The sequence below is a fragment of the Erithacus rubecula genome, assembly GCF_903797595.1.
Source record: "Erithacus rubecula genome assembly, chromosome: 20".
Lineage (NCBI taxonomy): Eukaryota > Metazoa > Chordata > Aves > Passeriformes > Muscicapidae > Erithacus > Erithacus rubecula.
The window spans coordinates 9,383,894-9,404,777 of NC_136672.1; the positions used below are offsets into that span (position 1 = coordinate 9,383,894).

At 43.1% G+C, this 20,884-nt stretch overlaps 1 protein-coding gene across 1 annotated transcript in view; it reads left to right on the forward strand.

The window, feature by feature from the left end:
• Positions 1–514: 514 nt before the first annotated feature.
• Positions 515–20,884, forward strand: part of GNA13 (G protein subunit alpha 13) — a 28,256-nt gene continuing 7,886 nt past the window's right edge. Inside the window, exons 1-3 of the mRNA XM_079323498.1 lie at positions 515–901; positions 3,056–3,282; positions 19,971–20,021. Of these exons, the coding sequence (XP_079179624.1) occupies positions 619–901; positions 3,056–3,282; positions 19,971–20,021 (561 nt within the window). The 5' untranslated portion in view covers positions 515–618. The remainder of the gene's footprint in view (positions 902–3,055; positions 3,283–19,970; positions 20,022–20,884) is intronic.

Consider the following 20,884-nt stretch of genomic DNA (forward strand, 5'->3'; position numbering starts at 1 on the left):
GTTCTGGGTGAAAGGTTGGATTTGATCTTAAAGGTCTCTTCCAAACGTTAATGACTCCAGGAAGTCATTCTCCACCTTATTTCCCATCACAAAGCACGTTAAAATTATGATCATGTGCATCTATAAACCTTTATCTCCATTACACAGCAGCACCCTGCGCCTGAATGTTCTTTCACGGCGTTTCCTCGTGAGCAGCCTGGCACCTGCCAGGAGGTACAGCCTGGATCTCCTCCAGGAACGCTGCTGAAAAATCGCAATTTCAAGCTCAAGTTCAAAGGGCGTCGGGGGATTTCTTGAGGAAAAGGCAGTTTTACAAGTAAACTGTCAGTCTGGTTAAAAGGAGCTCAAGGAGCGCCCGGACAAGGCTCAGAAGCAGCTGGTGGGAAGGCTGGGTGCGCTGTGCGGGGCGGGGGTCGGGCTGGGCGCTCCACAAGGTCCCTGTGGGTGACTCGGCTCCCGCCATTTCCTGTGAGGGGCCGCGGGGCGGGCGGGGCTCGCGCTGTGGGCGGGGCACGCGCCCGTCACGCGCCGGGCGTGGCGGGGCGCGCAGGCGCGGTGCGGGGCGCGCGCGGCGCGGGCGGCGGGCGGGCGCTCCCCTCGCTGGCAGCGCTCGCTAAGATGGCGGATTTCCTGCCGTCCCGCTCCGCGCTGTCCGGCTGCTTCCCCGGCTGCCTCCTCACCAGCGGCGAGGCCGAGCAGCAGCGCAAGTCCAAGGAGATCGACAAGTGCCTCAACCGCGAGAAAACCTACGTGAAGCGCCTCGTCAAGATCCTGCTGCTGGGCGCGGGCGAGAGCGGCAAGTCCACCTTCCTCAAGCAGATGCGGATCATCCACGGGCAGGACTGGGACCGCGCGGCCCGCGAGGAGTTCCGCGCCACCATCTACAGCAACGTGATCAAGGGTGGGTGAGGGCGGCGGGGACGGGCCGCGCTGCGCTGCGGGCGCCGGGCCCGGCCGGGGCGGGGAGGGGAGAGGCGGCTCGGCTCGGGCGGGTCCCGCGGGCCGGGGGAGCCGCGGGGCCGCCGCCGCCTCCTGGTCCCGCGCTGTCCCGGCGCCTCGTCCTTCCCCCGGGGCCCGAGCGCGGCCCCGCCGGGGATGTCAGCGCTCCGCCCGGGTGCGGCCCGCGGGGCGGCTCCGGCGTCTGACCGGGTTTGAGATCGCGGGCTTTGCCTCTTGGTGCTGCGCTGGAGCGAGGCCAGAGAAGGGCAGCAGAGATGGGGAAGGGGCTGGAGCACAAGGGGTGGCTGGGGGGGCTCAGCATGAAGAGCAGGACGCTTAGGGGGGATCTTATCGCTCACTAGAAGCGCTGAAAGGACGCTGTACAGGTGGGGGTCGGGCTCTGCTCCCAGGGAACTAGAGACAGGATGAGGGGACAGTGTTAAGCTGCATCAGGGGAAGAATATGCTTGACATTGGGAAGAGTTTCTTCACTTCAGACACGGGCATGGGCTGCCCAGGGAGCTGGTGGAGTCACTGTCGCTGGAGGTGGCACTTGATGGCAAGTCTGGTTTACAAGGTGGTGTTCGGTCATAGGTTGGACTGAATGATCTCAGCCGACTTTTCCAATCTAATTGATTCCGTGATTCTGTGATTTCCTGGTAATGCGAGTGCAGTAATGAGCGGTAATGGATTGGGGGCAAGATGCACCTGGAAGTGCGTGAGGAGGAGCCCAGCCCTGTGCTCTCAACATTTTGCTGCAGTTGAAGAATTGCTGCCGTTGTGTTGGAAACTCGGCTGACACATCAATTAACAGCAACCCGCAGGCAGAGCCTCTCTGCATAGATGTTTGCCAAAAGCTCCACACATGGCTTAGGGGAGTAGTGGATGCTTGATTTCACTGCTGTCATCCTGACTTCATTGGTCATCCTCGCTCATTTTCTCTCTTATCTAAATCACTCGTTGGATTTTCAGTTTGGACTGTGTAATAGTTGGACCAAATCTTAACGAAGTTTCTCAAAACAGCAAAGTGTTGCCAGACTCAGCCCCTGAAAATCCACAATTCTCAAAGAGAAACCTGCTTACGAATCAAGCCTGGAAAAACTTGATAGCAGGGCAGTAGAAACCATGAGCGTATATGTCAAGCAGGTTAAAGTTTATTGTTAAAGCTGCTTCGTGCTCTGTGACATGCACGTAGGAGCTGCACATCGGTTTTCCTGCAGTCACAGATTTGACAGATACCTGCCTTTGACACAGAGAGGAATCATGGAAAGGGAGTGAACCTTGACAAAACACTGGCACTGAATGAGTCTTTTACTGTACAGTCATTTGTTGCCACATCTTAATTTCCTTATAGCTGTTCCCGTGCCTTCACAGTTGCTTATTCTTTCTGGTAATTTCTTTTTATTTTTTCATCAGTAAGTTTAGTACTAGAAATCATTTCCTTGCATTTACCTTATAAATATGAGCACTGTAGGTTTATATCCTTTAAGAAGAAGTTTAAAGTACTCTCTTTCTTCTAGAGAATATTTACCATAATGATGAAAACTACAGGAGTGCAGGGAAGCCTTTAGGTGATACGACTCCTAATGCACTTAAGCTATAGAAACATATTTTTAGCAAATTTTAGTACATATCTTAGTCTCTCTGAAAATATTAAAGGCAATGACAGAAATACTCTCAGTGATGTTCTTTGTATAATTTGGTATAACTGGATACCAAGTTGATAAGAACACAAAAGCTGGAAAGCAAGACATCAGGTGGTTTAACATATTTTGAAATAAACTTTTAAGCATACTTTGTCTTGTACTCACGCCAAGTGGAAGTGTTTGGTGGCACAGATTGGATAAACTTAGTAATTAAAAGTAACACTTTTTCAAGAGTTAAACTGGCACTGTGGGTATAATCCTGTTGGTCATGGTCACATTCTTAAGATTGCAAACCTGTGGTTTGACAGTACCTGTAAATTGTATGGTTTGAGTCAGTTTTTTGGGCACCCCCTGCTTCCCTGCGGGTGGCTGTTCCTGTTGAGCTGCGGGCGCATTGTTTGCCTCTGCGCAGCTCTGCTGAAGCTGTAGATACTGATAAACTCCTCACAGTGCCCTTCCTTATCATGGCAGGTGTGCGAGTGCTGGTGGACGCCAGAGAGAAGCTCCACATCCCTTGGGGGAACCCTGCCAACCAGAGCAACGGGGACAAGGTGATGGCTTTCGACACGCGCGCGGTCACCGTGGTGCAGGGCATGGTGGAGACGGCGGTTTTCTTGGACTACCTGCCTGCCATCCGAGCCCTGTGGGCAGACAGTGGCATCCAGCACGCCTACGACAGGCGCAGGGAGTTCCAGCTGGTAAGATTTGCCCTTCAGTGTCTTCACTCTGTGATTTTGTTCCTGTGTTGCTTCTCTGTGAGAAGTGACCCATCTCCTTCCTTACGCCTTGTTGTGTTACTCTGTGGTGTTGCACGCAGCTGCATTTAGCTACTTCCTCCCTCTTTTTTTTAAAATAATAATAATAAAAGAGATTCTGATGTAATCGTCCTTATTTCGTATGTGGGAAAGCTGAGGTATTGAGGGCTTTTAAGTTTTGTAACAAAGCTGGTACCTGCACAGTATTTTTAGCATATGATTATTACCACCCTTTTGTTAACTGGTGCATCAACTTAAAAAAACCAAGAAAAAAAAATTGCAATAAAGACAGGCTTAATAGTAATTTGATTTTTTAAGAAAAGATATGCATGGGTTAATGAGAAGAATTTAAAAACCACTCCCTTCTCTATTCCAGTTTGAGCAATCTAGCAAACATTCCCTCTGTATACTTCCTGTTTAATTTTGAATGTCTGTGTTAATACTCATGTAATGAGATTTTTGTTACATTGAAGTTCTCAGCTGAAGATGGAATACACAATTTAATAGTGGGGTAGAGACAAGAGTACACAATTCAGTAGTGGGGTTGGAAAGGAAAATGAAACCTCTTGATTCTTGAGCTGCAGCTCAAACTGTCTGTGACAGCTGAACTCCTTTTTCTCCATTCCCATGCAAATGCTGCAAAAAGAAATGAAAAAATTGAATTAAATTTGATTGTTGGTTCACAGACTTGTGTATGCCTGTGGCACAGGGTATTGCGGGGGTGGGGGTTGAAAACCTTAAAATAGATTAAATCTGTTCTTGTAGGTCTCTCAAACATAAGTGGCTTTATATTTTTATATCTTAAAAATAACCTTTGTGTTAGTGTGAATCCAGACAATAGCCCATGGTGTCTCCTGTTGAGCTATTATGAATGGTTGTGCAATCATAGCCTGACTTAAAGAGGTTGTGTAAATATTCTATAAATATGTATTGCCCTGATCATGGAATGTCTTCTGGAGATTGCAGAATGGGCAGGTGCTGCAGTGCCTATCACCTGCCCAGCCCTGGGCTGAGCTCTGTAAATAAGTTCCTAAGGAGACCTGTTGCTCCTTGAGTTTCACCTTCAGCTGATCATAAAAGAGTAATTGCTCTTCTATAGTCAAGATCCTGGTGCAGATGTGACTTGTAGTGGTGTAATTGCTGTGCTGGAGGGATCTGCTTTAAAGTCTGTTCAATAAAACAGTTTTGTCTTCAATTAAACATGTTTAGTGACTTGAGGCCTGTGTAGCAAAGGGAAAGGAGCAATTACTGTCTGTCATCATGAGGCTCTAGAAAGTGGGTTTTTTCCATAACTGAAACATGTGCAGTTTCACTTTGAGTAGGTTGTGAAGAATTTGTTCTGAGACTTACAGAAAAAAAAGCTGTTGCTTTCTTCTCTAAGTCCCTAAATCTGTATCATTATCTGCAAAAATATATGTTTATCTGCTTTAGGCAGAACTCAGGAATATTATTAAGTGATCTTAATAGTTGACTACCATCCTAACAATTTTTGAAAGCAAGGTAACTGCTTTATTTATACTTATATTACTTTATTTCCTAAATCCTTTCAAAATCTCAGCTGGACATATTTATGCCGTTATAAACATGAAGAAGGGGAGAAAAAAAAAAAAAAGCAGCTGAATGATGTCATTGTGTTGAGTGCAGGCAGTGTGATCTGTGCTGGCCAAGCATGAAGTCTCAGTTTTACCCCAGTAAGCTTCAGTTTAAGTTCTACCAGAGCCCCATGTGGGCAGCAGAACAGAGGGAAGCTCCTGGAGCAGTGTGGATTTTTTTGCTGTACCTGCTCCAGGTTTGCAGGAGAGTGTTCAGAGAGTTCAGATCTGTGCTGTGACAAGAAAGGACACAAATGGTTAAGGAGGGAGTGACAGGCGTGTCCCAGTCAGGAGGTAGAGCAGGGGGAAGTTGGGACAGACACAGACAGTTCAGGCATGTCAAGTACTGACTCTGGAAGTGGAGGCTCCAGACTAAAAATTTTTAACACTGTAGAATGGGGAAAAGGAAAAAAACACTGTTCTGCTTCCAGTTTAGCTACTTGTGGCAAAAAAAAATATGATGAAAGGAGAGATAGCAATCATTAGATGAGTGGAGAAAGGGAAGAGTGGCACAAAAATAATGCAAAATGCTGGGACTGACATGCTAGAGGAGCATTATTGGTCTGTATCTGCTCTAACTCCTTTTTAGACTATTGAGGGAGTTTAACTTTTCACTGGACTGAAGGACATGGCTCATACTAAGAACACAGGCAGAAACACTGAAGTGTTTGCCATGGGAATAGGAGACTTTGGGACAGAGGTGAGCAAATGGGAAATGGAGCAGTGATGGGTAAGGAGTGAAATATGTCAAAATTTACACAAATTCTGGAGGAAAGGCAGCAAGAATGTGGAGTGTAGAAGCCATTTATAGCTTGGACAGGTAGGAAGTACAGAGAAAAAATGGTTTGAAGTTTCTGCAAGAATACAGTTAAAACTTCAACATATATATACATTTGTGAGGGCTTGTTAAGTTGCTCTTGTTATTTTCGTTTTTCTCCAGGATCTTTTACTGATGATGTTGGGAGCCTAAGGAAACAATGTGATCTTTTTATAGCAGACAAAAAAAAAAAAAGAAAAAAAGAAGTCGATTGTATTTTAATGGAATTAGGAATCAGCATTTCCATGTCTAGTTCACTGGAGTGTCCTTCCTCATTTTGTTAACTCAAGTGGTCATGGGATAACCAATATGATTTATTTTCTTTGGTATAAAAATAGAGGCCTTCTGGCCACTAGCAGCAGCATTTATGAAAATTCATTAGGTCATGCTTGTGTAGTGCTTTAAAACTGGAAAGAGCTAATTACAGCTTAGTGCAATATGTGCCACTTCAGTGCTTCCCAGGTGGTTAATGTTATAATCCCTCACATTTTATTCCAAACCAGACTCATTCAGCACAGGTAACTGTAGCTGAGGCAGTTCTGTAACTTCTGGAGGTTCTGGTCATCCTCAGCCTTGTTTCTCCTCTGGCCTCTCAGGTGGCTGAGAGGATGAGTTACAGATTTAGTCAGATCAGCCTAACACCTTCTGACACCTCCTGAACATTTTGTATTTCCTGCTCGCTTTCCGGTCAAAATCTCCTGAAATGACTTGGATAAACACAGGCATTCTGTTAATTCTAACAGCGTGCAAAGTGACTTCCCTGAGCATTTCCAAGCTTTTGTGTTTGTGCTGCTGAGCTGCTCAGTGTGTGGCTGGGAGGGTTTGCTGCTCTCCTGGAGCTTTGCTCCCAGGCACTGGCAGCTGAGCAGTGCTTGGTGCTGTGGCCCTTGTGAGTAAGAGCAGCCTTCTACTCCCCTCTCATGTCAGTCATTTCTTGAACTTGCTGTGAGAGCTGTTAACAGAGAGAAGCATTTTGAAGTATTCTCCTGGAGTCTCCTTGTTCTCTGAGAATGGAAAAGTGTGATGAGAGCTGAGTTGATGAGATGTGATAAGCTTTGAATGTGTTCAGGGTTTGTTCTTGTTCAAGAGAGCTTTTGGGTGGGTTTTGATCTTTGCTGCCAGCACTTGTTGATCCTCAGACAGATACTTTTTGCCCTACTTGCAAGTTATGCTGGATGTTGTTGGGTATTTTTAAGCCAGAAAGCTGCAGAGGAAGAGATGACACCTTGTTTTTGTCCATATTTGCATAGAAGTGCAGACACAGATGATGCAGTAAGGATTATAGGATATGCACTCACCTCTGGATCACAACTTTTTCTGTGACATGTCTGCAAGTGCTTGATCAGATTACAGCAGACAGGAAAGGGCGTGTCCTGCTCGAAGTGACACTGATAGCTTTGCAGCAGCTTCCCTGTAGCATTTTTCTGTTGCAGACAAGTATTTTTGGCAAGTATTGTTCAGTTTACTGGGAGATTGTATTGTATTTTGTCTTATTCTGCTTGGGCTTTTCAGGACTCTGTCTGAATATTAGTGGGGCTGTTGTACACACAAGAATATTAATTAAGCTCTACTGAAAGGATGGGTCCTAAAATTAGGAAAGTTTATTGTTCTTTCAGATGCACAGGCAACATATTTTGTAATGTGCCTGATTACAGAGGTTAGTTGTGTGTTAAGCCAGGCTAAGTTCCCACATGTTGAAGTCTTCCCCTTTTGGGGGTGGATGCCTATTTTTTGGGACAGCTGTGGGGTCAATGCACAAAGTCACTCTGAAGTGGCAAATGACATCAAAGTGTCACTGTGTTTGTGGCAGTGACTGTCAGAAGCCTTTCAGCAGTTTCTGCAGTGGGTTGGGTTTCCTCCCAGTGCTCATCTCTTTAACCTCCCCACGTGCCCATGTTGGGAAATGGAATGACTCTCCTTGGATCTCTTGGATCTGGGATTGGGTATTCAGTTGTCCCACTCTGCTTGAAGGGTGCAGGAGTTGCTTCTGTTGAGACATGACTGAGTGCATAAACTGTTGGGAGAAGGTTTCTGAGGAGAACCTTCAGGCATGAGATCCATTCACCCAGAATTTCTCTAAGCATTGACTGTTTGGGCATTTAATCACATAATTCAGAGTTAGTTTATTGAAATATAGTGCTGTAATTACACTGACTATTGCTTAAATTTCTATGTGGAAACTCAAAAAGCTGCTACTTTATATATGTTGAAATATGAACAGTTTTTTCTCCTTTCCCCAGTCAATACTCTGTCAAACATCAGATTGCAGGATGGCCTGTGTACTGTGAGCATGACTCCTTAAAGCCCTTGGAAAATGCTGCTTGTCATCTTAGTCTTAAAATGAAAAGGATTTATCCAGGATTGTTGCTATAACCATGGAAAGAAAAGTGCTTTGCAAATTTTATACTTTAAAATGGGCCATTAAAATCCTCAAGAGAGACTTGGATCTTTTTAAGATTTGCTGTTTGTCCAGCCCCAATGACAAGATAATGCTGGTTTTGAGTTGGTTTTAATAAGGCTCCTTATAGGGATTAACTCTAGAGTCCAGCAGTAGAGGGTTGAGTGTCCTTACTCAGGTTTGTGGCCAAAAACCCTTCAGTGTGTGCCAGTGTTTTGGTAGTGGGGATTGATGATAATATTTCAGTCAAGCTGTGTGATCTTCAGGTGAATGATCCTAGCTTAACACAAAGTGCCATTTTTTATCATTCTCCAAGCTGGGATTAGATTGCTGTTTCATCCTCTGAGAGCTGAAATGCTGTTTCTGGCTCTGCCTTCTTCCCTTTCCACCACTCTTCCTTTCCTGCCTGCTGTCTTTTCTTATTAGCAGCAAAATATTGAAGTGTTTGAAGAGTGGACATGTCTTGTGTTGCCAGTTGGTGCTGGTCTGGTTTTACTGGAGAGCATCTTTGCCCTATTTTTTACAGAATGTTACTTTATTTCTTTTTTTATGTGTTTGTTTTTTTGTTTGTTTGTTTGTTTTTTGTTGCTATTAAGCACAAACATGGTTCTGAAATGGAGAGGTCTTTCAGCAGGAGCTGTTTTGATGTAGATGTGTTGTGCCACAGCAAAGCAGGGTGAGTTGTCTTCCAACCAGGAATGTCTTTGGAGTGCTGTGCTGCACTTGGCTTGTAAAGCCTTTACTTTCTGCATGCTTTCAGTGCAATCTCTGAGGATGGAATTCCTAATTTAAACTCAATCCAGATACTGAGTAACCTGGTCTAGTGGAAGGAGTCCCTGGGGTGGAACAGGGGGATCTTTAATGTCCATTCCAACCCAAACCATTCTGGGATTCTGTGATCTGTTTATGGGGAACCAATGCTTTTAAAATGCAGACTTGCACAATGCAGTGTGGGAGCACAGAGGGATGTGTTCTTATACATATTCCATCTCCAACAGGCTGGGTTGTGTTGATAGTCATGTGCTTTAGTTTCCTAAACATTTTGTTGCAGAAGACTAGAAGGTGACCTACTTCTTGCAGAAAAAGGGAATTTTATAACCAAGTGGTTAAATAAATATAAAATACAAATTCCCTTCTGAATATGAATATGAGTGTGTGAAGCTCTTCTCAGCAGGTTGTTTTAAATCTCTGCAAATGCATTAGAGGAGCTTTTGCTGCCTCTGCAGTGCAGTGTGACCTGAGCCCTTGGTACAGACATTGATTCCAAGCTCATTTCTGTGCTCCCTGCTCACCTGCAAGGTGTTACACGTTGGTATGTGCAGAGCTGTCTCTTACAACCTTTGGAATTTAACCAGCAGTGGCTGCACCCCTTCAGTGTCCATTCAGAAATGACTTCCTGGACACAGAGCCTGCCCAGGCCCAGCACTTGTAGCTGTCAGCAGATCCCTGTGTGCTAGAAATGCAGTGTCATCCTCCCTGGCTGTGTTCTGTACCTGAGGCAGAGTGCAGAGGGATCTTTTTCAAGTGGAAATGAGGGATCCTTCAGGACTGAGGTGCCAGTGCTGATTGGTGCTGCTGTTCCCTAATCTGAGTTCACTCTAACAAGGTTTCAGCCTCAGAGGCTGCTGAAGTCTGCTCTCACCAAGCACACATTATACCCAGCTGGTTTTATTCTTTATTGTCCCAGAATTCAGTTCATGGTGAATGCTTTGATATCTTCTGGCTTCAGGTTGCACCTCTTACACAGAACTAGCAAAAGGGGTTGGAAAGTTCAGCTTGTGCTGCCTGAGGAAGTTACTTAAGAAAATGTGAGAAAACCCAGGTGCAGCTGATCTCACTGGGTAAGAAAAGCAATAAATAACTAGTTGTGGGGAAACACGATAATCTCCATTGTGTGTGCTGGCACTTTTCTTTGCTAAGGATCTGAATTATCAAAATCAGTTGAGGAGTTTGGAAGTTCTGCCCTTTTACAGAATAACAAGCTGTATACTCACAGGGCTGATGGAGGCCACCTGATACCAAGTGGTATCTTCTGTTATTCTGGAATATGAAGCCTTTATTTGTATCTTAAAGATGAATAAATGAGTCATGGAATATGATATTAGTTAACTTGGCAGCCTCAAACTGTAAAGAAAATGTATTTAATTCAAATAAAAATCTGAATAATAGTAAAAAAAATCTGAATGATAATAATAATAAAATCCTGGAGACTAACATTTATATTTTATCCCAGAGTTCACTGTACTGTGTTGCACACCTCTCCATCACACCCATTCCTGCCTTAAATTTCTTTTCCTTCAGAGTGTCCTCAGTTAATAAGTGAAATATCATGCTCCTCTTCAGAGATTTAACCAAGGAACTGAAAAGACCCCAAATTATTTACATGCTTCGAGTGTACAGGAATGTGTAATACCACATCAGTTTCTGTTTCTTTTTCCTCTGTTTAAAGATACTGGGGAAATTATTTTAAACAAAATGCTGAGATTTCTGCAGCCAGCCTGGGAGTACTTCTCTCTTTGGGCACATGATAATATTTTGTCACCCACTGGTGACCAAATCAAGAGGATGCAGAATTTCCAGGGGTGGAAACAGTGCACTGGTACCATCTGTATTTCAAAATGTCTGCACAAAATTGTGGGGGGAAAAAAGTAATGCAGGATGATTACTAAAATTTCACATGTGGGTGTTATTGGGAACTTTAATTGGTTTCAGTAGCAAAGTTATATAATTGCTCTAGTAATGAATTTATATTTCTTTCTAGTTTTAATTAATTTATAGTATGAAATTCTACAAGTGACATGAAATGTTTTCAGCTTCTTGCTGCTGTTCAGGGAGTCTTGTGTACTTTACTGTTACTTGGAGCTCTGTTAGACTCAACTTTTGGTAATTTTTAGAAACACCAATATTCAGGTCATGATACAGATAGATCTTTCACTAGACCCAGGAACTCATCACAGGATTTTGTCAGCTTGGAACAAGAGCTGGTTTATGAGTGCATCACTGGCTGCAAACAGAAATACCAGAACTTAATTGAAATGGATTCTTCTAATTGAGACAGAGGAAGGAACTAAAAAGCATTTGGTCATCTGGATTTCTCATGAGGCTGAAGTAGGAACCAAATGTACTTAAAAACTGAATCCTAGAGAAGTGCATTGGGATGCAGTTCAGGGCTCTGATTTTGAAATGCTGTGATTTAGTGCAGAGTTTATGCAATAATGGACTTTTCAAGCATCTTCAAGTTCAGTATGGCCAGTTTTAGTGCTGATACATTTCCACATGCCAAATATTTGTCATGTTTTTGGGAGCCTTTGCTGGTCTTGTACAACTTGGAAGCAAGCAAAGCTCTAAATGATGGATGGCAGATTTGCAGACTCACCACTGCTCCAGCATTAGATTAAATGCAGTTGGAGTTGCAAACACATGAAGTCATGGAGCCAGTGGGTCAGTGCTCTGAAAGAAGAGCAAATGTTTACAGTCTGGTTCTGGTCTGTTTTGTGTGCAAAACATCTGAGGTTTATAGAGATGCTGCCCAGAGTGTAAATAGTAACTGGGAGGTGGCAGTTTCTCCTTGGTCAGTGCATTTTTTCATAGGATTTCTAGTTCTGTGTGTTCTGGGGCTTGGTTTGGTTTCATCAATGAAATGTGAAAATCTTCTGCTATGTATTGGTGTCTTTCCTAAAGTAAACTCTGCGGAAGAGGAGTTTGGATTGTAAATACTTAAGGAGGGAGTAAAAAGACCTTTGAAGAAACAAAGTGCACCTGATCCTTGCTTTCATTAATTTCTGTTCAGGTTCTGGCAAGCAGCAGCCTGTTGGTTGGATGCTCTGGGTCTGTGGTGTGTCCCATGTGCCAGTTCATTTGTTCCTCAGCCTGGCTCTGATCTCCAGAAGGGGCTGCAGCACCCTTGAGTTTGCTTCCTGTTTGAAAGCATGGTGATCCTAAGGAAAATCATGGAATCCTGAATGGTTTGGGATGGAGGAACCTTTAAAGCTCATCTTGCTCCAAGCTCTGTCCAGCCTGGCCTTGGACATCCAGGGATGGGCCAGCCACAGCTTCTCTGGGCAACCTGTGCCAGGACCTCACAGGGAAGAATTTCTTCACTCCAGGATTAATGCTCTGGACTCCAAGGGAGTCTCAGCTGTTTCTAGAATATGTCACATCCTGATTTCCAAGCAGTTTTTGAAAATTAGAAATACAATAGCAGAATGCCTGGTGTGGAGAAATTGTAGTTTTCTAGACTTTAGTGGAATGCTGTTTCTTACCTGAAAGCTGTAGTGAATGTGCACATTTTTGAGCAATTAAGAATCTGGCAATTAAATTCCATGAGGAGAGGGGAGGGATACCTAACTAAGAAAACTGAAATGGATTTCTTCCCTCTTAGGAAAGTAATTGAAAACTGGAACAGTTTGCTCTGTGGTATGCAGATTAACTTCTTTTTAGAGTTTAATCATGTTTTAATTAATTTAATTGGAGTGGCATGGTATATATGAAACTGATGGGAGACAATCTGAATGTGAGTTGTGTGAGTCTGGCACTTTGAAGGGAGAGCACTGCTGAACTGGGGGCAAGAAGGAGCAACAGCTGATGCTGGAGCCTTGTTTGGAGTATTTAGTTGCAGGCTGGCTTGGTGACATCCTTCTGTCACTCTCAGGGTATGGCAGATGTCCCCAGCCTGCAGGTGCTGCTGGGATGTCACAGTGCAGGCCCTCAGCTTGGCGTGCTCTGTCTCCCTCCATTTGTTATCCACATTTTGAGAATTATGGATTAATTGGATTACACACTAAATAGGGGATAATAGATTAAAGGGATATTATTGGGTTAAACCCCTGCTTAAACCCCTTCACCTTTCTTTGTTAATACTGTTATGCAAGATAAAAATGTCAGTCATGAAATAACTTGGTGTGACTTTCCCCTTAGTGCTTTTGGAGTTGAGCACCCTCCAGCCAAAGTGATCCAACTGTTGCAAACACAAATTCTGCTCTACCACCAAAAGGCTTTACAAAAGATGGCTCCTATGAGTCAGGACTTGCACCTTTCCTTTTTTAGGACAGATACTCAGTTTGTGTGACCAAACACAAAGTTTCACTTCTACCCCCTGTGACGCAGTTGTGATGGCTGTGAAAAAAGACAAACCCAGCTGGAGCTGCACACAGTGAGCTCTGCAGAGGGGAAATGGCTCTGTGCTCTCAGCTGGGCTGCCTCTGACACATTTGGGATGTGCACTGATGAGGAGCAGCATTATTTTGTACTCCTGTATCAGCAACTGTGTCTGAACTCTCTGTTCTTGCAAAGAAAAAAAAGGAATTAATCCCAACGTGCTGAATTTTATCTCTGGAAATGGGCAGATCAGGTTTAAATGACTATTCAAATGGTTGAGCTGGAGAGAAAGAAGCTGGGAGATGTGAGATGTGTGGTCTTGACACACACACAGCCCTTTTAAAGCTGCTCCATTCATGCTTCCACAGGCAGCAGTGCCATTTTCCAGCAGTTTGCCCTTCAGTTTTGGAGAGTTTGGGATTAGTTTCACATAGAACAGTTGGCTGCTCTGCACATGGCCACAATAATGCTCATGTGGGCATAAATGGGGATTGCTGGGCTTTGGCCATAATTAACACTTAGAGAAAGGAAACCTCTCACACAGAAATGTGTTTTGTGTTAGTGCACACTCAAATGTTTTCACCCCATTTTGTAGTTTGGGAAGTAAATATGCTACTTCTCACCTGGGCCTTTCTCCCTAAATGTCTTCAGTACCATTGTGAAAAATAGTTATTGTATATGTTTATTGTAAACTTCCAGAATGCTGCTAATACTGCTTGAAGAGTGAGTGTTAAATCAAGTATTAGAGCATGGGGCAGCAATTCAGAAATAAATTGTTTCCCCTACCTTAGGAGAGATACCAATCAACCTGCTGGATTGCTGCTATAAAACAGGGAAAGTATATTATTAAAGTTTAGTTCTTTGAATAAACAGGTTATAGGTCTGAATGTGGGGAAATTTTGTCCTAGTCTGTTGACTGGGGCATGTCTGAAAGAGGAATCCTCTTCAAAAAAAGCACTGGGAGGAATGACTGGAAAGAGAAATTATAAAAACCTGAAAGCTGTGAAGGAACCAAGATTGTTTCATTTACCTCCAAGTCTGAGACCAGCAAAAGAGACCAAACCAGTTGAATGTCTTGACATGAGCCTTGGTTAAACCTGCTGGTCTAACAATCAAGACAGATGTGGATTTGAGCTCATTAATGTAATTAGGATATGTATTCATGGTATAAATATATCATCTGGATCATCTCCCTCCTTTGTGTAGTGCTGAGAATATTCCCTGTTAGGGTGGAGTAGGTTGTGCTCTCTAATCTCCCTCTGGGAATCTGCATTGATTGATTTGATTGAAACATTTCTCTATTCATTACCCTTCTGTTTATTATTATCATTTCAGAAGACATCTGCTAAAACTTCAGTGGCAGCACTATTGATTTGTAGTCAATCTTCTTTTAGATCAGCTTAGGGTGGAGTGGCAAGAAAAAAAACCAATCAGTAGAGATTCTTTTCCTTTGCCAAAATCCTGGATTAAGCCCCTAACACACAAACACCCTGAACATAATGAAGTGTGTGCTATAAGCATTACTAGGGTGCTGTAAAATGCAGAATTTTCAGGCTCTGCTTATTTCTCCATCTCATCAGAATCAAGCTGATTCTCCAGTGTTATGGATGGTTTGGTTTGAATATTTAGGCATATACACACCAGCCTAAAAACACTGCAGTTATCTGTTCTTACTCTAAACTAAGCTTGAAAAAAAAAGCTTATTTTTGGTGGTGCTTTTGTTTCTTGTGCTTTTTGTGGGTTTTTAATTAAATAAAATAGGAAATATTTGTTTCTCTTTTTCAAGAAATTCAAGTAAGGTCAGGAAGAGAAAATGTTTGGTGGTTCTTAAAGTTCTAATATAGAACTACTAAGTTATATCTCCTATTTTCTTAAAATATCTTATTTATTATTTCAGATACTTAATAAGCCTTGTCAGTTCAGTATGTTCCACTGAACTTGCAGCCAAACCTAGATGATTTGATAAATTGTTTCTTTCTTTAAACCTTGTGATGACTAAATCTTTATTTGATGCTTTTTCTATCTATTTTTTTCTTTTCTAAGCAATTGCTAGTGGAAAAAATGCAATGTCCCTGATCTCCTTGAAGAGCTAAAAAGCCATTTGGCCATGCTAAGGTTTCAACAAATCATATTTAGATTGCTGACATTGTTTTCATGGAAACCAAATAAATTGGTGCTTCCTGGGTTTAAAAGATGTATTCATCTAGTGTGTATTTCATGTAGGTTTTTTTTTTTTCTTCCCTTCCCAAAAATATTTTTGTGGTTACTTTGCTTTAGGCAGTAACCAGACAGTGCTGTGTTCTGCTTATAAAAGATACCTGCTCTGGCTGACTAATCTGCTGTCTTTGTAAAAAGGATGAATTTAACAAATAGTTAAATGCAAAGTAGGGGAAGCTGTTGTGGCAACATCAGGCACCTTGATAGGAGTGAGGTTTCAATGTTTTCTTGTCCATTTTTGATGAGGTGACTTGCCTCTCTCAGGGAGGATCACAAGGCTCCAGGAGACACAGGCTGGTTTGACTCAAACCTTTCTGAAAATGGAATAGTTGACAGTTATGAATAAAGTTACTTAACAGTCAACTTCCTGTGGTTTACATGCATTTCTGAATCAGGAGGAGGCTGAAGGGCCACAGCTGAGATGTATATATTCCATCTGAACAGAAAAGGGCATCTTTCTCAAGCATTCAAAAGGGACTGCTTAAAAATTCAATATCCTGATATAATTTAATAAAGTTTGAAGCAGCCAAAGCAGCCTCCTGTGACACCAGAAGGTCTTTGAAGCTGATGTGTGGGTTGTTCATTCTGCTCTGTCAGGGTTTGCTTGATTGCAGTACCTCAATTTTCATTTGAGATGTGTGCCCAAGCCTGATTTTGCCCTTGGATTGGCAGAGGGAATTGTGCAGGGCTGAGTTGTGCTCCATGCCATGGTTGGTTCCAGCAGTGGCATTGCTGGCCTTCAGACATCTGCATTTCCAAACTGTTCAACCATACAATTACCTTCAGAGGGTTCATCTGCTCTTAAAAATGAAGGTTCACCTGTGACTGGTTTTGTCTCACAGAACCACAGAATGGTTTGGAGGGACACCTGCCATTATCCCAGTTGTTCCAAGGCATGCAGCATCCACAGCTCTGGGCAACTTGTGCCACAGAATCCTCAAAGGAAAGAATTTCTTCCTAATAACCAAGCTAATCCTACTTTCTGTCAGTGGGAACCCATTCCCCCTTTTCCCCTCACTCCAGACCCTTGTCAATAGTTTTTCCATTTTTCCTGTATGCTCCCTACAGGTACTGAAGGCCACAGTTGGGTGACCCCAAAGCATTCCCAATTCTCTCAGCCTTTCCTCATAGGAGAGGTGCTCCATCTCTGGAATCTGCTTGGTGGCCTCCTCTGGACTCCCTCCAACAGGTCAAGGTCCTTCCTGTGCTGGGGACATCACTGTATTTTTAGCTAATCTTTAAATTTCCGTCCTATGTGCTCACAGAACGTGGGTGTGAGGACAACAGGAGTGTAATGGAGAACTGTGGGGGGTTTTGATGGGGGCAGATCATTCAGTTTCTCATTTCTGTCAAGATTTTGCCCTTGGTGTGGCTCCTTTGTGGTGTGACACCACAGATGGGTTGTGGAGCAGCCACGTGGCAGGGATGGACATGGTGAGCCACACTGGCATTAGTGGGACAGAGTGGGGAAACCCAGTTTCTTTTTCCTAGTCATCTTGGGTAAACCAGAGAGTTTACAGTTTGTCAGAAGGGAAATTGTAGGTGACAGCTGTTGAGTACAGCTATTTAAATATGGTCACTGTCATGGATTTACTGAGTGGGATTTGGTTCTCTGTCTACCAAGAAAAAGCAGCCTAACACAGAAGCTGACTTCAGGGCTGTTGTACTGGGATGGGAATTTTTCCTTTTCAAACTGATTTTTTAAAATAGGTGGAATTAAGGCTTTCCTTGGTTGTTGTGTGCTGGGTTTTTCAGTGTGCTTCTCTTCATTATTGGATAAAATAAAAAACTTAGCCCTTTGGGAAGGGATTGAAGCTTGGCTGCTTTGTAATGCTGCCTCTTTGAAGTTTGTTTAAATGGGTCAAAACTCTCTGGTTCTCCAGTAGTGCATTCTGATAATGATCTGTTCAGCAGGTAGTTTGCTGTTAGGAGTGTCTGTAGTTAGCAGAGCTCAGCCTGCTGATAGCAACATGTCCAGGGCAGACAGAAAATTACCACTGGTCAGAGCCCTAGATTGTGGCTCTGTGTTATGGATGGGTGGCTGGAGAGGGATGGAAGAAGACATGATGAGGTTGAAGCTGTTCTGGGTTTTTAATTAGTATGCAGGTCGGTAAAACACAGTGAATGAAGAACTTTTATCCTTGGTTACAGAGTTGAGTCATGTCCAGAGCACTTGCTGTCTGAAGAGATTTTTATGAGGGGAGAACCCAAGCAGCTGAGCCCGTGGTGTGGAGGAGGGAAGCTGGAATGTCCCTGCTTAATGAGCTGTGTGATGCTGTAACTGCTGGATTTAATAACTCAATCTCTTCAGTTTCAGCATGGCCACCTTGATGTTTGTGTGCCACTGTCTCTGACAGGTGACAGCCCAGAGGTGGAGTTGGCATCTCAGTGTCCCCTGGAAGGGTGTGTGGCTCTGGAGTGTCACTGTCACTGCAGCCCCATGTGTTGTGCAGTTGTGATTTCAGGAAATCCCCTCTTTCTGAAAGATGCTTGCTTGGGGATGTTCTGTGAATTTTCCAGCCTGTGGTTTGCTTGTCTGTTCCAGCTGCTCAGTAGCTGCAAGCCCTGGGACTTAAAGGAGAGGTAGTAACTTCCACATTAACTGCAGACTTAATGCTTCTTTAGGGAGTAGGTATTGCTGTAAGCTGTATAAAAATGCTGTCTAAGATTAAAATGCATGCACATGCACAAATTCAGCCTCTGAGGCCAGGTATTCCAGAATAAATACCTGCACTTACTGAGTCTGAAATCTGCCTGATTGGTATGTAGCCAGCCCTGTGGGGAAGGGAAGGTTGCCAGCTCCTATTGGCACCTAAAAAAGAAATTAAATCTGACCTTAAATTTTATTTTGCCTTAGTATTCAGCTACAGACAGTGGTTTTAGAATTCTGATCCTGTCACTCCTTCTTGGGAAGCTTGGTGAATTCATGCATCAGGGTTGTTTATTTTTTGTGAAATAGGAATGCACTTGCCTGTACACCTTCATTAGAGGACTGAGGCTAGAACAGGTCCTGGAAAAGACAGAGTACTGCTGCCAGTGCAAGCAGTTCCTGCTGTAGTTTGTCACCCCAGAAAAATCAGGACAGCTGAGCCAAACAGGAGGTAAAATAAGATATTAGAGATGTGTTGGGCTCTCTCCCTGCAGGTGTGTTGAGCACGAGGCATGTTCCAACCAGAGCCCCAGTCCTGCCTCATTAAATGTTGATGTTGAAATTGCACACTTAAAGGTGTGGTATCCACTTGTATTATGTAACTTATTTTAGTGCCTGAAAAACTTGCAAAGGTGCCTTGCTGATGTGTTTGCCAGAATCCTTTTTGGCCTGTTACTGACCCTGCTCTGCTCAGGGTAGATGCTAGATGACACAGTTGAATAGTGAGGTTGATATTCTCCCTAGATCAGGTTTGCAGAGTTGACATTGAAGTGAGGGGAAGTCATTATCAGGGTGTAGCTCCTGTCCTAATTCACTTGTCTGCTTTAGGTGTAGCCACTCCTACCTCAGATGCTGCTTGATTTTTTCATTGAGAAAGTTCAGTCAGAACTTTTGCTCTTCCACCTCGGAAAACATAGGTGGTTTCTTTTCTGCACTTACTGTAAAATGAGTAAGTTACAGCTGGTACTTAAGAGCTTCCATAAGGAAGCAGATTTGTGCTTCTGTGAGGATGCTGAGAACATTAAAAAGGTGTTTTCCCCTGCAGTGAATTTCATCAGTACATTCCTATTGCAAGTCAACTCAGGTGCAACAGTATCCATGGAAGAATTCCTCCTTAATCCCAGCACCCTGATGGAGTTCTGCAGGGTTGACTGTAGTTCAGATTGACCATGAAAAAACCTTTAGTTCTGCATTACTGGAGGGATTAAAAACTGCAGCTAGCCTTTGCCAAGACAGGGATGACTTGAATGCAGAAGATAAAGCTGAATAGTGAATGTGATATCATGCACAGCAGCCTGGAGCTGTGCTCATCACTCAGAGTAAGATGTTCTGGTCCAGCTTGGTGTCTGATGGGAAACATGAGTGAAATGCTTTGTCTGCTGTGATTTCTCATCCTGTGTTCTGCTCATCACTCCCTGTGCTCTGGGGAAGTACCTGTGGGAATGAGTCCTGTGGCCCTGCAGTGTAAATGAACCTTCTGTGGTGATTAATGCCTGGAGCTGAATCCTGTGTGTGCACACTCTGCAAAGCCTCAGAGGAATTGAATGTTTCTTTTCATAAGGAAGGTGTGGCTGCTCCATTGATGCTCCCCATGGATAACACTTGGATTTATTTATCAAGTCTAAACTTGGAAAGAATGTGACTATTATAGATGTGCTTTTTATGCTTTTAAGCTTAAATATTAACTGGCCTAAGAATAAATCATCAGTTGTGTTCTTAGGATAGCTGCTTTTAAAAATGGCAGTGATTAAAGCTTACAACACTTAAATGTAGGTTTCAATAAATTATCTGGACTTCAGAATGTAAACTATTGGGATCAAGGACGTCGCTTATTTAAATAACTCTTTGATTTGTTTTTAGGGGGAATCTGTAAAGTATTTCTTGGACAACTTGGATAAACTTGGAGAACAAGTAAGTCTTTTTTTTATTTTTCTTTCCAGTCTTGAGTTTTAAGTAGTCTTTGTGATCTCTGGGTTTTAAATAGATGAAATGTAATTAGTGTCTACTCCAATAACTTTATCTTTAGTTAACTTGCACTGTCGCATTATCTCAGCAGTTCATCACTGACATGTCAGAAACATGGGGCAATGCAAAGGCCAGGAGACTTGCTGGAAATAAACCTTCTGTCAGAATTGAACAAAAAAACAAGTTATAAGTGCTTGACCAGGCAGGAGACTGTTAAAGTAGCTTTTCAACACTAAATGACATCCAGAAATGACTGGGTTTGGTGTTATGTGTCCAGTTAGGAACTCTGAGTTAAATCAGTCACAGGTCAGTGATACCTTCCAGGAATATCTAATTTAACATAAACTCAATAAAGAATAAATTCTGTTTTCTCTGGAGAAAAACCTGAAGTTTCTGTAGAATACTTTTTTAATAGAACTGTTAATTAGCACTTGAATAATGAAGGGATCTGCTGATGCTCATCACTTGTGGATTGCAGGAATGGCATGTGGGAAAACTGCCTTTAAAACAGTTTTAATATGGTGCTTGAACTCTGTGGAGAGGCAGTTTCTCCATGGTCATTCCCAGCTGATGGTAACAAATGAAGGAATCCAAACAATTAACTAAAGCACTGCTTGTCATTGTGCTTCCCACATCTCTGGCTTGAGAACTCCAGCACTTGGTCTCTGAATCTAGATTTGATCTCAAGTTAAAAAACTTGCACTGACTCTAATGAGCTGCTGAACTCTCTGCCAGTGGTGGATTTCTCATGGTCTTTGAATCCAGTGCCTTTAAGCTTCAAAGGGCTTGGATTTTTCCCCAACAATACT